General features: G+C 37.9%; 1 protein-coding gene across 3 annotated transcripts in view; it reads left to right on the top strand.

Moving 5' to 3' along the window:
- Positions 1 to 8,830, top strand: part of SGMS2 (sphingomyelin synthase 2) — a 67,700-nt gene extending 58,870 nt beyond the window's left edge. For all 3 annotated transcript variants that reach the window (XM_050944527.1, XM_050944528.1, XM_050944529.1), the window contains exons 4-6: positions 3,027 to 3,180; positions 6,001 to 6,167; positions 6,907 to 8,830. In XM_050944527.1, coding sequence (XP_050800484.1) covers positions 3,027 to 3,180; positions 6,001 to 6,167; positions 6,907 to 7,110 — 525 coding nt within the window. In that variant the 3' untranslated portion in view covers positions 7,111 to 8,830. The remainder of the gene's footprint in view (positions 1 to 3,026; positions 3,181 to 6,000; positions 6,168 to 6,906) is intronic.
- Positions 8,831 to 14,639: the final 5,809 nt, after the last annotated feature.

Here is a 14,639-nt window from a genome sequence, read left to right as displayed (position 1 = left end):
TGTTTATACAGTATTGACATGGGATAGAAATCTGCTTATGCTATCTGTCTCAGAGAGTACCCACTTCACAAATTATATCGTTATTTTTAGTTCATACCATGTCAGATTTAAGCTACCTTAAGTAAAACAGATGCAGATTTCTTTAAGTTATGGGTCTGAATTTTAAAATGTATAAAAAGCAGCAATACCACAATGCTTGGAAGAAGTGTAGAATAAAGAATGAAAACACTAAACTATCAACATCAAGCAAATTTAAAAAGCAAAAAAAAAAAAAAAAATTGATACATTTTCCTAGTGTAGACAGGACCAAACACAGTACCACACACTACAAACACAGTAACGTGTGATCACTGGAGGTCTCGCAGCCAAGTACAGACCACATTTAATTCTGCTTAGTTTGAGAATTTTGAGAAGTTTACACACCATGATTGTAATTTTAATCATAGTGAAATAGTATTATGTATATATGAAATGTTAAATTATTTTACTAAAATTATTCTGGTACCTGATTGTATGTGGTGGTGGTGGTGGAGAACTGGCTTAGGTTTCTGTTTTGATAACTCCAGGTCGCCAAACTAAGATTCCATAGCCACTTTAAAAAGACTTCTTTATTGACATGTTAAGGACCGTTGAATTGTTGCTTTTTGGAAGTTTTCCTAATACTAACATTAGCACATTGCAGCATCTACAGTAGAATTTGTATTTTAAATTGCACATTTCTGATTTTTGCTTTCAGTATTCATCCCATCCCAATGCTGCAATTAAAATTGGATATATGGCAATTTAAAAACAGAACAAATATTAGAGTTACTCGGGACAGCTTTGGAGGAGCAGAATTTCTCACTAGCAACTCAGTTCAATGAATTAATATTTCATGGCTATTCTAGAGATTGGATGAGCGGGGGATATTCATTCTTGATATAATTGCTTTGTCTTAATTGGAGTTAAACCGGGGATGAACTTGTCTGGGGAATATATATTAAAATGTATGACTCTGGCACACTCTAGAGCTTTGCAAAATTTGGTTGGTTGGTTTGCAGTGTGTGAATCATTTCTTCAGTTTTGATTCTGGTGGATTCATGTCTTCCCTTGGCCCCTGCCCTCTCCCCCCAGCCTACAACAAGTTAATCTTAGTGAAAACTGATATGAAACTGGGCGTTTGCACGGTATCAGTAAGAAACTATAAATCAGCCCAAGTGTATTTGAAACGCCTATAAACATGTCAACAAACCTAGGCTGACATTTGACTATTTAACTAAGCCCCAAATTAGGCAAATTTCGTGTAGCTGAAGTCTTGATTTGTGAACACTTTACTCCGCTCTGGATAAAGAGTGAATGACTTACATGCAGCACCTCGCACAATGATGATTTATATTGGTTCTGTTAGAATAATTTCTCACAGTTCAGGGCAATGGAACCTATATTCCCTTTAGTAATCCAGCAAAGGCACCAAGTCTCAGGTTTCCAGGCTCCTAGCCATTGCCTCTCTCGGATAGAGACCTGTGTGTCTCTCCATCCTGACTAGGGCATTTCCAGGCTGCACGGTCCCTTGACTATACTGTGATATCCCCAGCAAAAGACAAGCTGCCTAAGCAGGCTTCTCCTGCTTTCTTTTCAGAGACTGCTAACTGTAATTGCCAACAGTTGCAAGTTACCACATAGCACTTCCTATGAAAGCATATTTATTATTATGGTGAAAACATAATAAAATAAATAAAATAATAAAAGAACCTACACACGTGCTAATAAGTTTACTAGAGATCACTCCAACTGCCTCTAACATGGGCTCTGACAGGTCGGTCCTTCAAACCTCCCAAAGGGTTCTCTTTTGTGGTCACAAGTTCATAACAGCTTCAGTTCAGAACCCAGTCTTATGAGGCCTCAGGAGGCGAAGTCCTTCCCTAAGGATTCAAGCCCTCCATGGACCAGAGTTCCTGTCTGTTTGCTGGATCAGGAAGAAAGCCCTGAGTCAGCTTAAACTCAGGCTAGTTATTCAAAAGTTCTCTCTTTGTTGCTCCCTGAAGAAACCAAACTGGGTCTTTCAACTATCCTCAGAGCAACAGGTGATCAGCAGACGACAAGTCTCCGGTTCAGGACAAAGCTTCAAAGGCTGAGTTCATAGGTACTTCTTAGAAACTCCACTTCACGCACATTGTCCCGAAAGATCAATCATGTCTGCTGTATTGTTTAACATAGTCTTTTGAAGTTCATGATATCTCCTTGTTCCTCCTAAAAATTCAATAAGGCTTAACGTAACTTCATAAGGTTGCCCCAGAATATTGCAGATACTGGCATATGTCACCATTCTTGAAAGAGTTCTGGGGTACGTCACACAAATGACAAATATGTAATATGCACTTACACAATTCTTAATGTGTCCACCCTTTTGAAATATACTGATCAATATTATATAATGCATACAGAAAGATTTGCAGTTATTTTATGAAGGACGTGCACATTTTGATTGGAAAACAAGAAACAAAAAGGTTTAAAATCCAGCGAAGCATGTCCTAGTCCAGGGATCGGCAACCTCTGGCCCACGACCCGCCAGGAAAAGCATCATGGAGGGCTGGGCCAGTTTGTTTACCTGCTGCGTCCGCAGGTTTGGCCGATGGCGGCTCCCATTAGCCATGGTTCGCTGTCCCAGGCCAATGGGGGCTGCGGGAAGGGCGGCACGCACATCCCTCAGCCCGCGCCACTTCCCAGCACCATCAGCCAAACCTGCAGACGCGGCAGGTAAACAAACTGGCCTGGCCCGCCAGGGTACTTACCCTGGCGGGCCACATGCCAAAGGTTGCTGATCCCTGTCCTAGTCTAATCCTGTAATGTCCAGCCTTGGTTGTTGACAGATTTTTTTTCTGGTAAACATGCTATTATCTTTGAGAAATACATAAATAATAGACAAAGACAATTCAGATGTTTTAGTAGATAGAGCTTTTCATTATTATATTTTTAAGCACAAGTTGACTTAAACTTCTTGTCCAAACATATGTTCTTCATCATCTTGAATTTTTCTCATTTCCCAGTTGAATGGAGATTCACAGGCTAAGGTGCAGAGGATCCTACGATTGATTTCTGGTGGTGGTCTGTCCATAACTGGATCACATATCTTATGTGGAGACTTCCTGTTCAGTGGTCACACAGTAGTGCTAACACTCACCTACCTGTTTATCAAGGAATGTAAGTTACAGTATTTAAATACAGTTGTGTTGCTGGTGCCTATTACAAGAAGAGCACTTAAGCTAAAACCACTTTGTTGTATTCATACATGTTTTGTTTTGTTTTTTACAACATACAATAAATGGCAAAACTGCAATACACAGTTTGACAAAATGCGCTTGACCCTTCCAGAACGTGGCTTCTGGAATGAGAAGTACCACTAGCAAACATCTGTGTGTTTTGGGAGACTGATGATGTGGGAAGGGGACGGTGAAGGTAAGGTTGAGAGAAGGGCTGAATCAGCGAAGTGACTATCTGTCTTTACCTCAAACAGAAGTGATATCAGTAAATAATCCTCTAGTTAATTGTTTGAGAGAGAGAGAGAAATGGGAATTTCTTCAATGGGAATTATGCCTGCCTACCCCAGTGCTGAATTTGGTGCTGAGTTTGGCTTGCACAATGGAGGATACTTTTTTATAACCTCATTTTACAGTGGTCTGTCAAAAATCCAACTCCTGAGGGCAGTAGGGAACTCTGTGGCATCTGGAGTCTCCCAGTATGAGTTTAAAGATTATGTAACTGAGGACCAGACTGTAAGCTGTAATATGGAGAATGCACCACTCGGACCTCAATAATTTGGCTAGTTGTTTGGCCATATGTCGGTACAGTAGCATTTTCTTTAAAATTCACGGCATGGCATGTATCTAACATTAGAATCTGTCCCTATTTCATTGCTGATTTCCTGAGCACTTTGATTGAGGCGTTAGACTTCATTAAATTATTTTTCTAACTTCAGCATACAGGGTAACTTAAAACATTCTTTTTTGTAAAAGAACGTCCCATCATTTGATGATTAGGCAAACAATGTTACCTGACAGTGTAAAGAGAGACCGAGAACTTCTATGTGGACATAAGACCTTTTATTTCTGTAACCAACAAAGGATTATAGCATGGTAACTATTAAGTCTAAGTCTTTGTACTATGAAATTTTCTGGTATTGTGTGTAATTAATCAGTCAAAACTGCTAGAAGAACAGAGGGCAGTCAGCCTAATGTTCCAAGAGTAGGTAGCAACACGATTTGCTTTCTGTACGTATGTGTGTTATCACAGCTTAACAGTGATCATTTAAATCTTATCCTGTAATATATGCCACAGACAAGATATATTTAACTCTTCTTTTTAAAGATTTTTTGGTACAGTAGCATAATTCAGATGTCTTTAAATAGCAGGGCAAGAGTGGGGGAGAATAAAAGCAGACTGTACCTATAATAAGCTTTGTAAATGCTGCCTACGAATTGGCCGTGTATCCCATCTGAATTCCTCTGCTTTGTAATCAAAGTGCTCTGTACGTCAGAGGTGCATAGTGTACCCATTTCTATTTCCTGTGTAATTAGGAAAATGTAGTCTTCTAAACAAGAGCATGTACTAGATCATTGTTTTGAATTAGAGGTTACTTGCAATATGCTCTGCTGGTCTCTTTGATCAGGCACGTTTCTTGTGTGAGAGACCTTGTTTATTTCTAGGTGTAGTCCCCCCGCTACCTATCCTCTCATCTTTGGCTATTGTCGGTTCATTTTACTCATAGGCAGGAAAGGCCAGGGGAGCTTTCTCCTGACCCCATGCTGCTTTCTCTCAGAACAGGGGAAAATATACTAGTGTGGAGAATCTCTTCTGTCTGGAGCTTGCTTCCTCAACTAAATGACAGGATATGACTCCAAATCCTGGTCCACAAATCAGTGGGGTGGACTCAGCCTTAGCATTTTGGGGGGGATTCTATGATGATTTTCAGTTTCCCCCCGCCCCCCTCCTCCAAAACATAACTGAGTCCTGACTACAGTGACTAGGTAACATTATGCGCAGGGTCAGCCTCTTTGAGTAAGATCACTGACATAGTATTTACAGTACCCCAAACCGAACAGACTCATTTTACATAAAAAGTGGGATTGGAATCTTTGGGGGTCCACCACCAGCCTCCCACTCCAAGAGAAGTGTAGTCTGTAATGAGATCCATTGTTGCCAACGTCAAAAGCATTTTTCAAGGAAAAATTTCCAGCTAAACTGCCAGCTGCGGGCATTCTGGATAACTTTAGCACTTGCATACTGCTTCACAAACATTAACAAATCATCACAATGTACTCCAATATGTGATTATACAAGCCCCATTTCACAGACCAGGACACTAATTTAGAAAAAAAGTTGTCGACTAAAACCACAGATCGTGTCAGATCTGGAATTAAAAGCCTGGAATTCCTTGCTCCCAGTTCCACATCTAACCCATTAGAATAGATTGCCTCTTACGCTATTGAGCTTACTCCTCTTGTGGCCAGAAGCCATTTTGGATGTTAAGCAGAAGAGCAGTTTCAGCTGAAGGTAGCTGGCTGGGAGGCATTTTGCAATTAACATCCAAAATAGGAGCTTGGACAGCACCACCCACCCTCAGCTGTGAATTGGTCTTGGTTCCTCTCTCCACAAAAAGGTGGAAGGACTCTGAATTAGACCATGATCTTTAGGGAAAATTACAATGACAAACTTTTGAGTCGTAGTGGTCAACTTTTGTCCTTTCTTTAGTAATATGAACTAAAAACTACTTTGCTTTAAAAGTGAAAGCTTAGATTAGTCTTAACCTTCATCAGTTCCTCAGCTGAAGTCTATGGGCCCTAATGGCCATATTTCAGCAGATGATACCTCTGCATCAGTAAACTTTCTTGGTTGTTCAAAGTGCATTTTTACTAAAGCAGAGATTCTCTCTCTCCATACCCACGCACATCACATAGGTTCAAAAGTTCTTCTAAAGTTAATCTTGGATATTTATAGAAACGTATAATTCTCTCCTTTTGACAGACTCACCTCGCTACTTTTGGTGGTATCATTTGATCTGCTGGTTGATGAGTGCCATTGGTATAATCTGCATTCTTGTTGCCCATGAACACTACACTGTGGATGTTATCGTTGCTTATTATATCACCACAAGGCTCTTTTGGTGGTACCACTCAATGGCTAATGAAAAGGTGAGTGCAAAGGATATATATAATGCACATATTTTGTGTGTGTAAGCTGCTATAAACCCAATAATGGCCTCTCCTTGTAAATTCCACAGAAAAGGTCATAATGGCCTTAAAATTAGTAGATGAGATCTGGGGCAGAAATAGAATTTTTCTACAGAAATTGAAGCACAAGTTTAAAGTTAAGCAAATGCTTATGTGCTTTCCTGAATTGGGACCCACGTTAAGAAGAAAATAATCTGTCATTTCTGGCATGCATATGTTTTTAAAATCGAACTTCTTTCTAAACATGAATACTTTATCACTGTTTTAGGTAGATAAGATAGGCCACACCATATCTTAATTAGTAAACAGTAGCTACTAACATTATTGGAGATCTTAAATTACCCAACCTTTTTAAAAATTCCAGTTACATTTCTGCAGTAAATTGGACAAAGGTTGGCTATATCCTTTTTTAAATTATTCCTTCTGTTGGCTTTAAATATACTTCTTTTCAATTTGAGTCTCCTCTTTATTTCTGTTTTGTGTGACACGTTAGAAAGAAAGTGTTCAGTTCTGACTATGGAATACTCAAGTCACATCAAACTGTTTTCCTTTCCAGGTTAAATAAACTTACTATTTGCAGAATTTCATTGAAATATACTGTAATTGTTATACTCTTCTTTATGATTCAGCTAATGTGATTGGTTCTACTCTCTAAACTTGTTAAATTGTTTCTTCCAACTCTTTCCCCACCCCAATATAGAACTTGAAGATCTCTTCACAGACTAATTTTCTCTCTCGAGCATGGTGGTATCCGATATTTTATTTCTTTGAGAAGAATATACAAGGCTCAGTTCCTTGCTGCTTCTCATGGCCTATATCTTGGCCTCCTAGCTGCTTCAAATCTTCATGCAAAAAATATTCACGAGTTCAGAAGACAGGAGAGGACAATGAAAAATCCACCTGAAAGAAAGATGAAGAAATAAAGAGCAGATGATTTCTTTTCTTTTACCACAACATTAATGCTATAACCAAAGTTCTTAAAAGGACTAGATTGTAGGGGAATAAGTGGACCAAATTCTTGTGCAATTGTACAAGACAATTGTATACAAAATAAAACACCCATTGACATGTTTTCTATTCATCACATTGTACAGGGCTATTCTACTCTTCAGTACTAGGAGTGCACCATAGATAGGATTTTTCCCTGAGAAAGAAAAGAAGCAGGAGTTTGGTTTACTTATGAGATTGAGGTGCCAAAGAACACATCACACCTTTTGTTATTAATTATCACTCATCCACAAAAATCTCATCTTTAGAGTTCTGGAGTTTGAGGGCAAAAGCATACTAAAATTTAAAGTTACAATATCTGTCTACAATGGTGGGAAGTGGTTTACTGTATTCTTCTTCTTGCTAATGAAGGTACAACTTACGATACATGACTGGTGAAGCCGGAAGTGAGCCTTGACATTTTATGCTCTATGGGAATGAATGTACTATGACCCTGAAGTACTCCCACCTCCCATGTACTCTGATATACCAATTTTTTACATTTTGTATTGGTAATTTTATTTTTAAAACAAACAAAAAAGAACCTGAAAAAGAAAGCTGTTGTGATATGATGACATTACAAATTATAAATAATAGCTGCTAACATCATTGGAGCACTACAAGCATGGAAATATTTTTATTTTTAAAACATATATCTATGTAACAAGAAGAAAATTATTTCAAAGTCTAAACAGTTAATGGCAAGTTAGCCTGGGTCTGTATGTATTATGTGTATATATAACTATGTAATGCATATAGGTATATATACATACTTTTGTGTATTCACACACATTAACCAATATTAGATAAATGAAAAGAGAGCTGTGTATAATGTGTTATTGTAAGCAAAACTCCCACTGATTTTCCTTCACCTGCTTCAGTACTGCAAACTCAGTTCCTAAATGGGAAATGTAAAAATAAAACATTTAAAATTTTTAGTTACTATATCTTGATGACACTATACAAACATTGTGCTTGAGAGCCTGATGTCATACATTTAGAGGTTTGGGGGGTTTGTTTTTTGGTTGGTTTTTTGGTGGTTTTTTTATTTATTTATTTCCTTTTTTATAAACCATTGGCACAAATCTCAGTGACTCATAAGCAGGTGCTAAGGTGAATAAACTCCAACAGCAACACTTCTTCCACTGTTACCTAACAATATTTATTATTAAATGGTGCTGTCATATGACTGACCTGCTATTCCTTCCTATCAGGACTTGTTTGTCCAACCGAAGTATCTACACAAGTATGTTGGTTTAGTATGTGGGAATACACAACTTTGTTTGTGTACAACTGAACTGCAGATTAGCAGCTAACCTGGTCAACGTTGTTTTTGTTGTATTTCATATTGTTCTTGGGGAAGCAAAGTGGATACTGGGCACCCCAGAGTTTAACAGTTAATTTGTTCTGTATTCATTTCCTCAGCTACTCAAGTATTTTATTTCAAACCTTCAGTAAAAGCTGATCACAGAGGCAATAATTGTGTTAATAGTTTAAATTAACCTGTAACTGGAGTGAAAAATTTGCTCTCATTTTTTAGAATGCCTTGACAAGTGTGAACACTAAAAAGAAAATTAAATAATGACATTCTTATTTTAAAAATATCCTGTTAGAAAAATTGCTACAAATAAAATGAAATATACAGTATCCAGATCTGATTTCTTTTTCAGTGTAGGGGGTCAATGACTATAAAATTGTACACCAGAAAAATATTTTTGTGCATTATCAAAGCATAACACAATAGACTGCATTTCTTACAGTACATTCTGGTGAAACATAGCAAAGTAATGATAGCCAAGCTCTTTTTTTTTTTTAGACATTTTTATTTTAACGATTTTATTTCTCTTCACTAGAAATATTTAACATTAGGCTGGGGAGTCTGATGATGTGCGTATGGATACAAGGTTAATGTTTTCCTGGCAGAACTTGAGTGGCTCACAAGCTGAACCCAAGGACATACATTTTGAGAAGTGTTCCTTCAATTATTAGCTAACCAATCCTATTAGTACAATATCAGCCTTTGCACATCCCCAAAGTTGTTGTTTTATTTCTTGTTTGAGTTCATCTACATGGACCACAATGTCTTTGAAGTCAAACCACAGACTACTGGGCTATAGCTTAATCTCCTAACTGACATGTTAATTATTTTTAGTTGAACCACTTCTAATAGCAAAGTCTATGGAGGGAAATGTGGGTGAACTTCATTAGTAAACCTCCTTCAATATACTGGTAAGCACTGTGGTTTGAACATTCTAGGAAGGATCAGAAACTATGCTTTTCACTTGGTAGCCTGTTAGGTTACTGAATAACACATCCATTGATAGCCTAGATAGAGTACAACAAAAAGAGATATTTAGGAGGGTATTTAGCTAATGACTGACCTATAGAACATATCAAGTGCTCTGCTCATAATCAATATTCTTATTCAGTACAATTTGTTTGAGGTCCCATTTTGTTAAGATGATAAAGAATTAAAATAGAGTGAGTAGTTTGTTTTTTAAATCAATTGTAGTTTTGGATTAGGCCTGCTAAGTGCTCAAATTCCCTCCATTCTCATATATGTCAACAGAAATTGCTTGCATACTTTGGCCTTCAGACAATAGAGATGGAGTATCTCAAAAGTTCTTCTTATTGATACGAAGAAAGTAGTAAATTTATTGGATCCAGTTTTTTGAAAAGTGCTCATCTCATTCAGAAACATTTTAAGCTTAAATCTATGCAAGAATGTAGAATTACACCCTTACATTTTTACATAATATAATTATAGCCCATTCTTTATTACCACACTGCACTAACAAATCAGGTATAGGCGACAATCAGTATATATGAAAAGGAGCTTAAAGAATTAACAGTGATTGTGATAAATGGAATATAAAGAAGTTCCACAAAATTTCAGGATGGCAAGAAATGGAGAAAAGCGGATACAATCCGAAAGTAAAAAAAGGATATCTGGAATTCATTCATAAACTGTCACAGGGTTGAGTGCAAAATTTTATTCCTGATGCCTTTTTATATACCTTTCGTTTTATGTAATTTTTCTGAAACTTTTCTTTGATTTAAATACTGTCTGTATCTGCTGCTATGCCACAAGACAGAGAATCATAGCTGAACTGCAATTTCTGTCCTCTGAAGAGAGCCTGGATGGGCCCTTCTGAAATCAGTGGAAGTTTCATATGTGCATCTGCCACATCACTGAAGACACAGGAGTTGCTGGGTCCTTGACACTTCTGAAATCCAGGTCTCTCATTTATGTGTCTAAATGGATTTGGAAGCCTAAATTGGGCACCCATATTAAAAAAAAAAAATCTTGGCCATGGTCATTACTTAAAAGGGTAATATGATAATATGCTCAGTCTACAGCTGGTTTGCAACAGATCTGTCATATTAGCAAATAAACGGCCTTGTTCAACCTCTTTAGATTTTGTCTCCATGGTGTGTCCTTAATGCCCCCTTGTGGCTATAAATGTTATGTGTTCAATATCACTTTAAAAATTGTCTTTTTAGGGTAATTATTAAGGGTTGGGCAACCAGTCCAGAACATTTTTTTTTGCCAACACTAGAACTGATTTTTTTTTAAATATACAAATGAATGTGGTTAGATTGACTGTTTTTATGCATTTGTACATGTTTCTACATAACCTAGTTTTGGCCAGGACCCAGAAATAACGTGCTAATATGAAGTGGTGGTGGTCTTGCATTATCAGCAACCCAGCTAGAACTAAGAAGTGGCAGGAAAAAATTTTTCATGAGACTTGCAGACAAGCTATTTAGATACTGTGGGATAATCATCTCAAATTGAATCAATCCTCCAAACTTTTGAGTTTCACCCATAGCTAGTGTTTTCATCACCAGATGACTTGTCCTGTTTGTTTAAAGTACACCTAGTGACAATCAAGATCTGTTTCATAATATAGTGGATATGAAACATGATCTAGTGCTTTACAATCGGATCACTGAAGTGGGGAGTCTTCCCATATATTGGGCCCTTAAGTAAGGAAAGTCATGGGAAGTCATGGGAAACTGCAGATTCTGATTCTGCTCCCAGCTCTGCTACTGATTTGTTGTGTGGATATAGGAAGCCATAACCTTTTCATCCTGATTATCAGAGCCACCAAAGTTCCATTTGTTTTTGCTAGGAGTTGAGAGCTCAGTACCTCTGAAAATTCTGTGTCTCTATTTCATCATCTGAAAATAGACTGCTTCCCAATCTTATAACCCTTCTGAGGCTTAGTGTTTGCAAAGAGCTTCTAGATGATTGGATGGCAGGTGCTATAGAAGTGAAAATATTTTATTTCTGGTAAAACACTCCTTTAAAATTAAGTCATGTGAGGTATGTTTTGAGAGTTAGTCTACACTGAATGCTAAAGAGCTGCCAAGGCAGTGCTTTAACATGGCTTGTGTGGCTCTTTTTTTTAGAGAGCTCTCCCAGTGCTCTAAAAAACCCCACCTCCACAAGGGGTGTAGCACGGCTCCCAGTGCTGGTGCACTGTCTACATGAACGCTTTACAGCACTGAAACTTGCTGTGCTGGGGAGGGATGAGAAAGTTGCAGCACTGTAAATTGCCAATGTAGACAAGCCATTACATGGCTGCACCAGGCATGTACAACCAGTGAGAGGTTTTAACCAGACCCCACTTTTTAAGGCACCTTTTTCAGTGGCTGAATTTGATAGTTAGCCAAATCCATATTTCTGTTTAACTGCATGTGAGAATAACTTCCCAGCACAGAATTAATGCCATGTAACACTAGAACAGCATTTTCTTCAAATAAAGTGCCTGTGAAAGCAAAGATCCAAATGGTTGTCAACAATTTGAAATGAACTTTATAAAGCGAATAAAAAGATAAGCTCCTTGCTTAGGAAAGACTACACTCTAACTCAAACACTTTACATTGGTGGATAATGCAAAAAGTGATAACATTAGCTGAATTGTGACCTACAGAAGTCCTTTGTATCCATAAAACTACAATGGTACTATAGTTTTGAAACAGAGAAAGACCAAGATATGGGTAGTTTATAAGAGTTTGATAGTAAATTTACCAGTAAATTGAGAATTCTTTTTTACTAATTAATAGAATTTCAAAAGTTTTGCAAGTTGAATTTCATAACTGTTCTCAGTTGCTTTTATAAGTACAGAATAAGTGACTGTTCTGAATGTACTGGATATTTCCTTATTTTCAAAGGTATGTATGAATCTTTATGATGCTAAGGCAGTTCTATTTTTGTCTGCCCAGAGTAGGGGGGTAGGTAAATTGTGCACGTGCTGTCCCACTGAAAGAGGCTGGGGAGAGTGTTGGGAATGGGTTGGTGCCAGTGCTCTGGCACTGAAAGGGAAATGTTTGGGAGAATGGAAGGAAGAGGTGTTGTCTGTACTACTATAGGGGTTATGCCAGCTAAGAAGTAAATGGGAAGGTGATGCCAAATCATTATCAATAGTATTGAAAGGGTTACATCTGCAGGAAAGTGAATAGGAGGGAAGTTGTTGCCTGCTTTAGCCATTCTATCTTTCCAATGCTATGACTGACACCCTAATTTCTGCCATCACATTTCCAGTCTCCATTCCCCAATCCTTCTAGACTCTCTGCCTTCCTTTACTTATCGCCCGTCTCTCTAGCTCTAATTCCTGTCCCCCCAAGCTTCCCTGAGATTTTATGACTTTGTGCCTTCCTTTCAATGAAGCTGGTGCCCCCACTCCCTCTTGTGAGTTCTGGTGATGCTCTGCCGCCAGTGACTGAGCAGTCACCCTCCTCATTTATTTGTTCTTTTGCTAGTGTGTTCTAAACCACAAGACATCCTAGTCTTTTGTGCTTGGAGTGGAAGTGGGGCAGATTAGATGGAGAGAGGAAAATAACTTACTGCCACATTTACTTGTGACAGAAAGGAGCCCAATTACTGGAATCTATGCAGGTGCATCTCTGGTGCCCTGGTCCTTCTGAAACTGGAGGTCTTAATAGCCTGCTCAGGTGGGAACAGAGGGAGGTTCAAGAGTCCACATTCATTCCCATGCCCTGGCCTTTTGAGGAAAGGCACGCAGAGAATGAAATGAAGTCTGAAGAAAAGCAGAGGGAGTCAAAAAAAAATGTGGTTGCCAGTTGGTAGCATAGCCCTTAGTGGATGGATGAACCAGTTATTTGGGGGGCAAGGTGAGAGAATGTTTAATGCATGTATCCCAGTTATATCTGGGGCAGATGGACCAGACTATGAGGATCAAGTATGAGACTGAATCACAAAATCCAGGACACTGACAATTCCTCACACTTTAGAGCCTTGTCTTTACTACTATTCTGACCATTATTCTGTTGAAATAATTATGTCATTAGAGAGGCAGAAGGGGTGGATCATACATTGCTAAGTGTGAGAGAATAAGTTAATACATCTAAGGGGAAAAAAGCGTCTGCAATTCATCATTTCATTCAAATTGTCAAGATACATGAAAGTCTGACATTTTGAGGAGTGTTTGCTTAAAAAATGGCTCTTTCACTCAGCAATCCTCGGTGGCGGGGGGGAAGGCATCAGGATTTTAAAATTTTAAACTTTAATACTGTCATAATTTGAATTTTAGCCTTTTTCTACATGAAAACCCCATTTTATGAAATTTCACACACAGGTGAAATTTTGCTTGCATAAAGTCACCTGAAATGAAATCATGAAAAAATGAAGGACATATTTTGTTCAGAAGGAATGCAAAACTCGTGACTTATTTTTTCCTTAATAAATTTTTCTCACACACACCCAGCCACCCCCACAGAAAAATAAATAAGCCTATCAACTGATCAAGCTAGTTCTCCAACAGATTATGAAAGAAGGAAGAGACATGGGAGATATTCTGATTTTAACATAATGGGAGCCATATAAATATGGGGATAGATAGGGATAATCTTCCTATGCTATGTGGCTGGGTTTGGTAACCCTAGATACCTTTCTTCTCTAATTTCTATGGTGACAAAGTTGAATTAAAATAGTGAATGCAGCTACAATGAGTGGAGAGGAAAGAGGTTGGGAGGGGGCACACATTAACCTGATACTGTTTTCCTCCATAAAAGCAGCAGAATTCTTCAATACTCCATTTATTGGTTCTAAATGCTTTAGCCTTTCTTTTTCTGAATTAAGACTGCAAAATATATTGTAATTTTTCCTTTTTCTGATAAAATGCCTAGTTCAGTAAACAGTTGCATGCCCACAGTCTCATGCTATGTTTTCTTCATATTGTTCAAGCTATCTGCATTCTTTTAAATGTTACTTCCCTATTTATAGAAACATGTTTTCTGCTGACTGTTCTAATTAAAGTACTGAGAGTTTCAGCCAAATCCAACAGAAGAGGCTGCACTAGGTTTTTCTTTTTCAATCTGATTTGTCTCTGTGAACTTAATTTCTGTTGTATTGTATGTGAGCAGCTAATAAAGTATCAATAATACTAATCAGCTAATAAAGTATCCCTTATATGGAGC

The sequence above is a fragment of the Gopherus flavomarginatus genome, chromosome 3, assembly GCF_025201925.1.
Source record: "Gopherus flavomarginatus isolate rGopFla2 chromosome 3, rGopFla2.mat.asm, whole genome shotgun sequence".
NCBI lineage: Eukaryota > Metazoa > Chordata > Testudines > Testudinidae > Gopherus > Gopherus flavomarginatus.
This window is presented reverse-complemented; position numbering and strand designations above follow the sequence as displayed.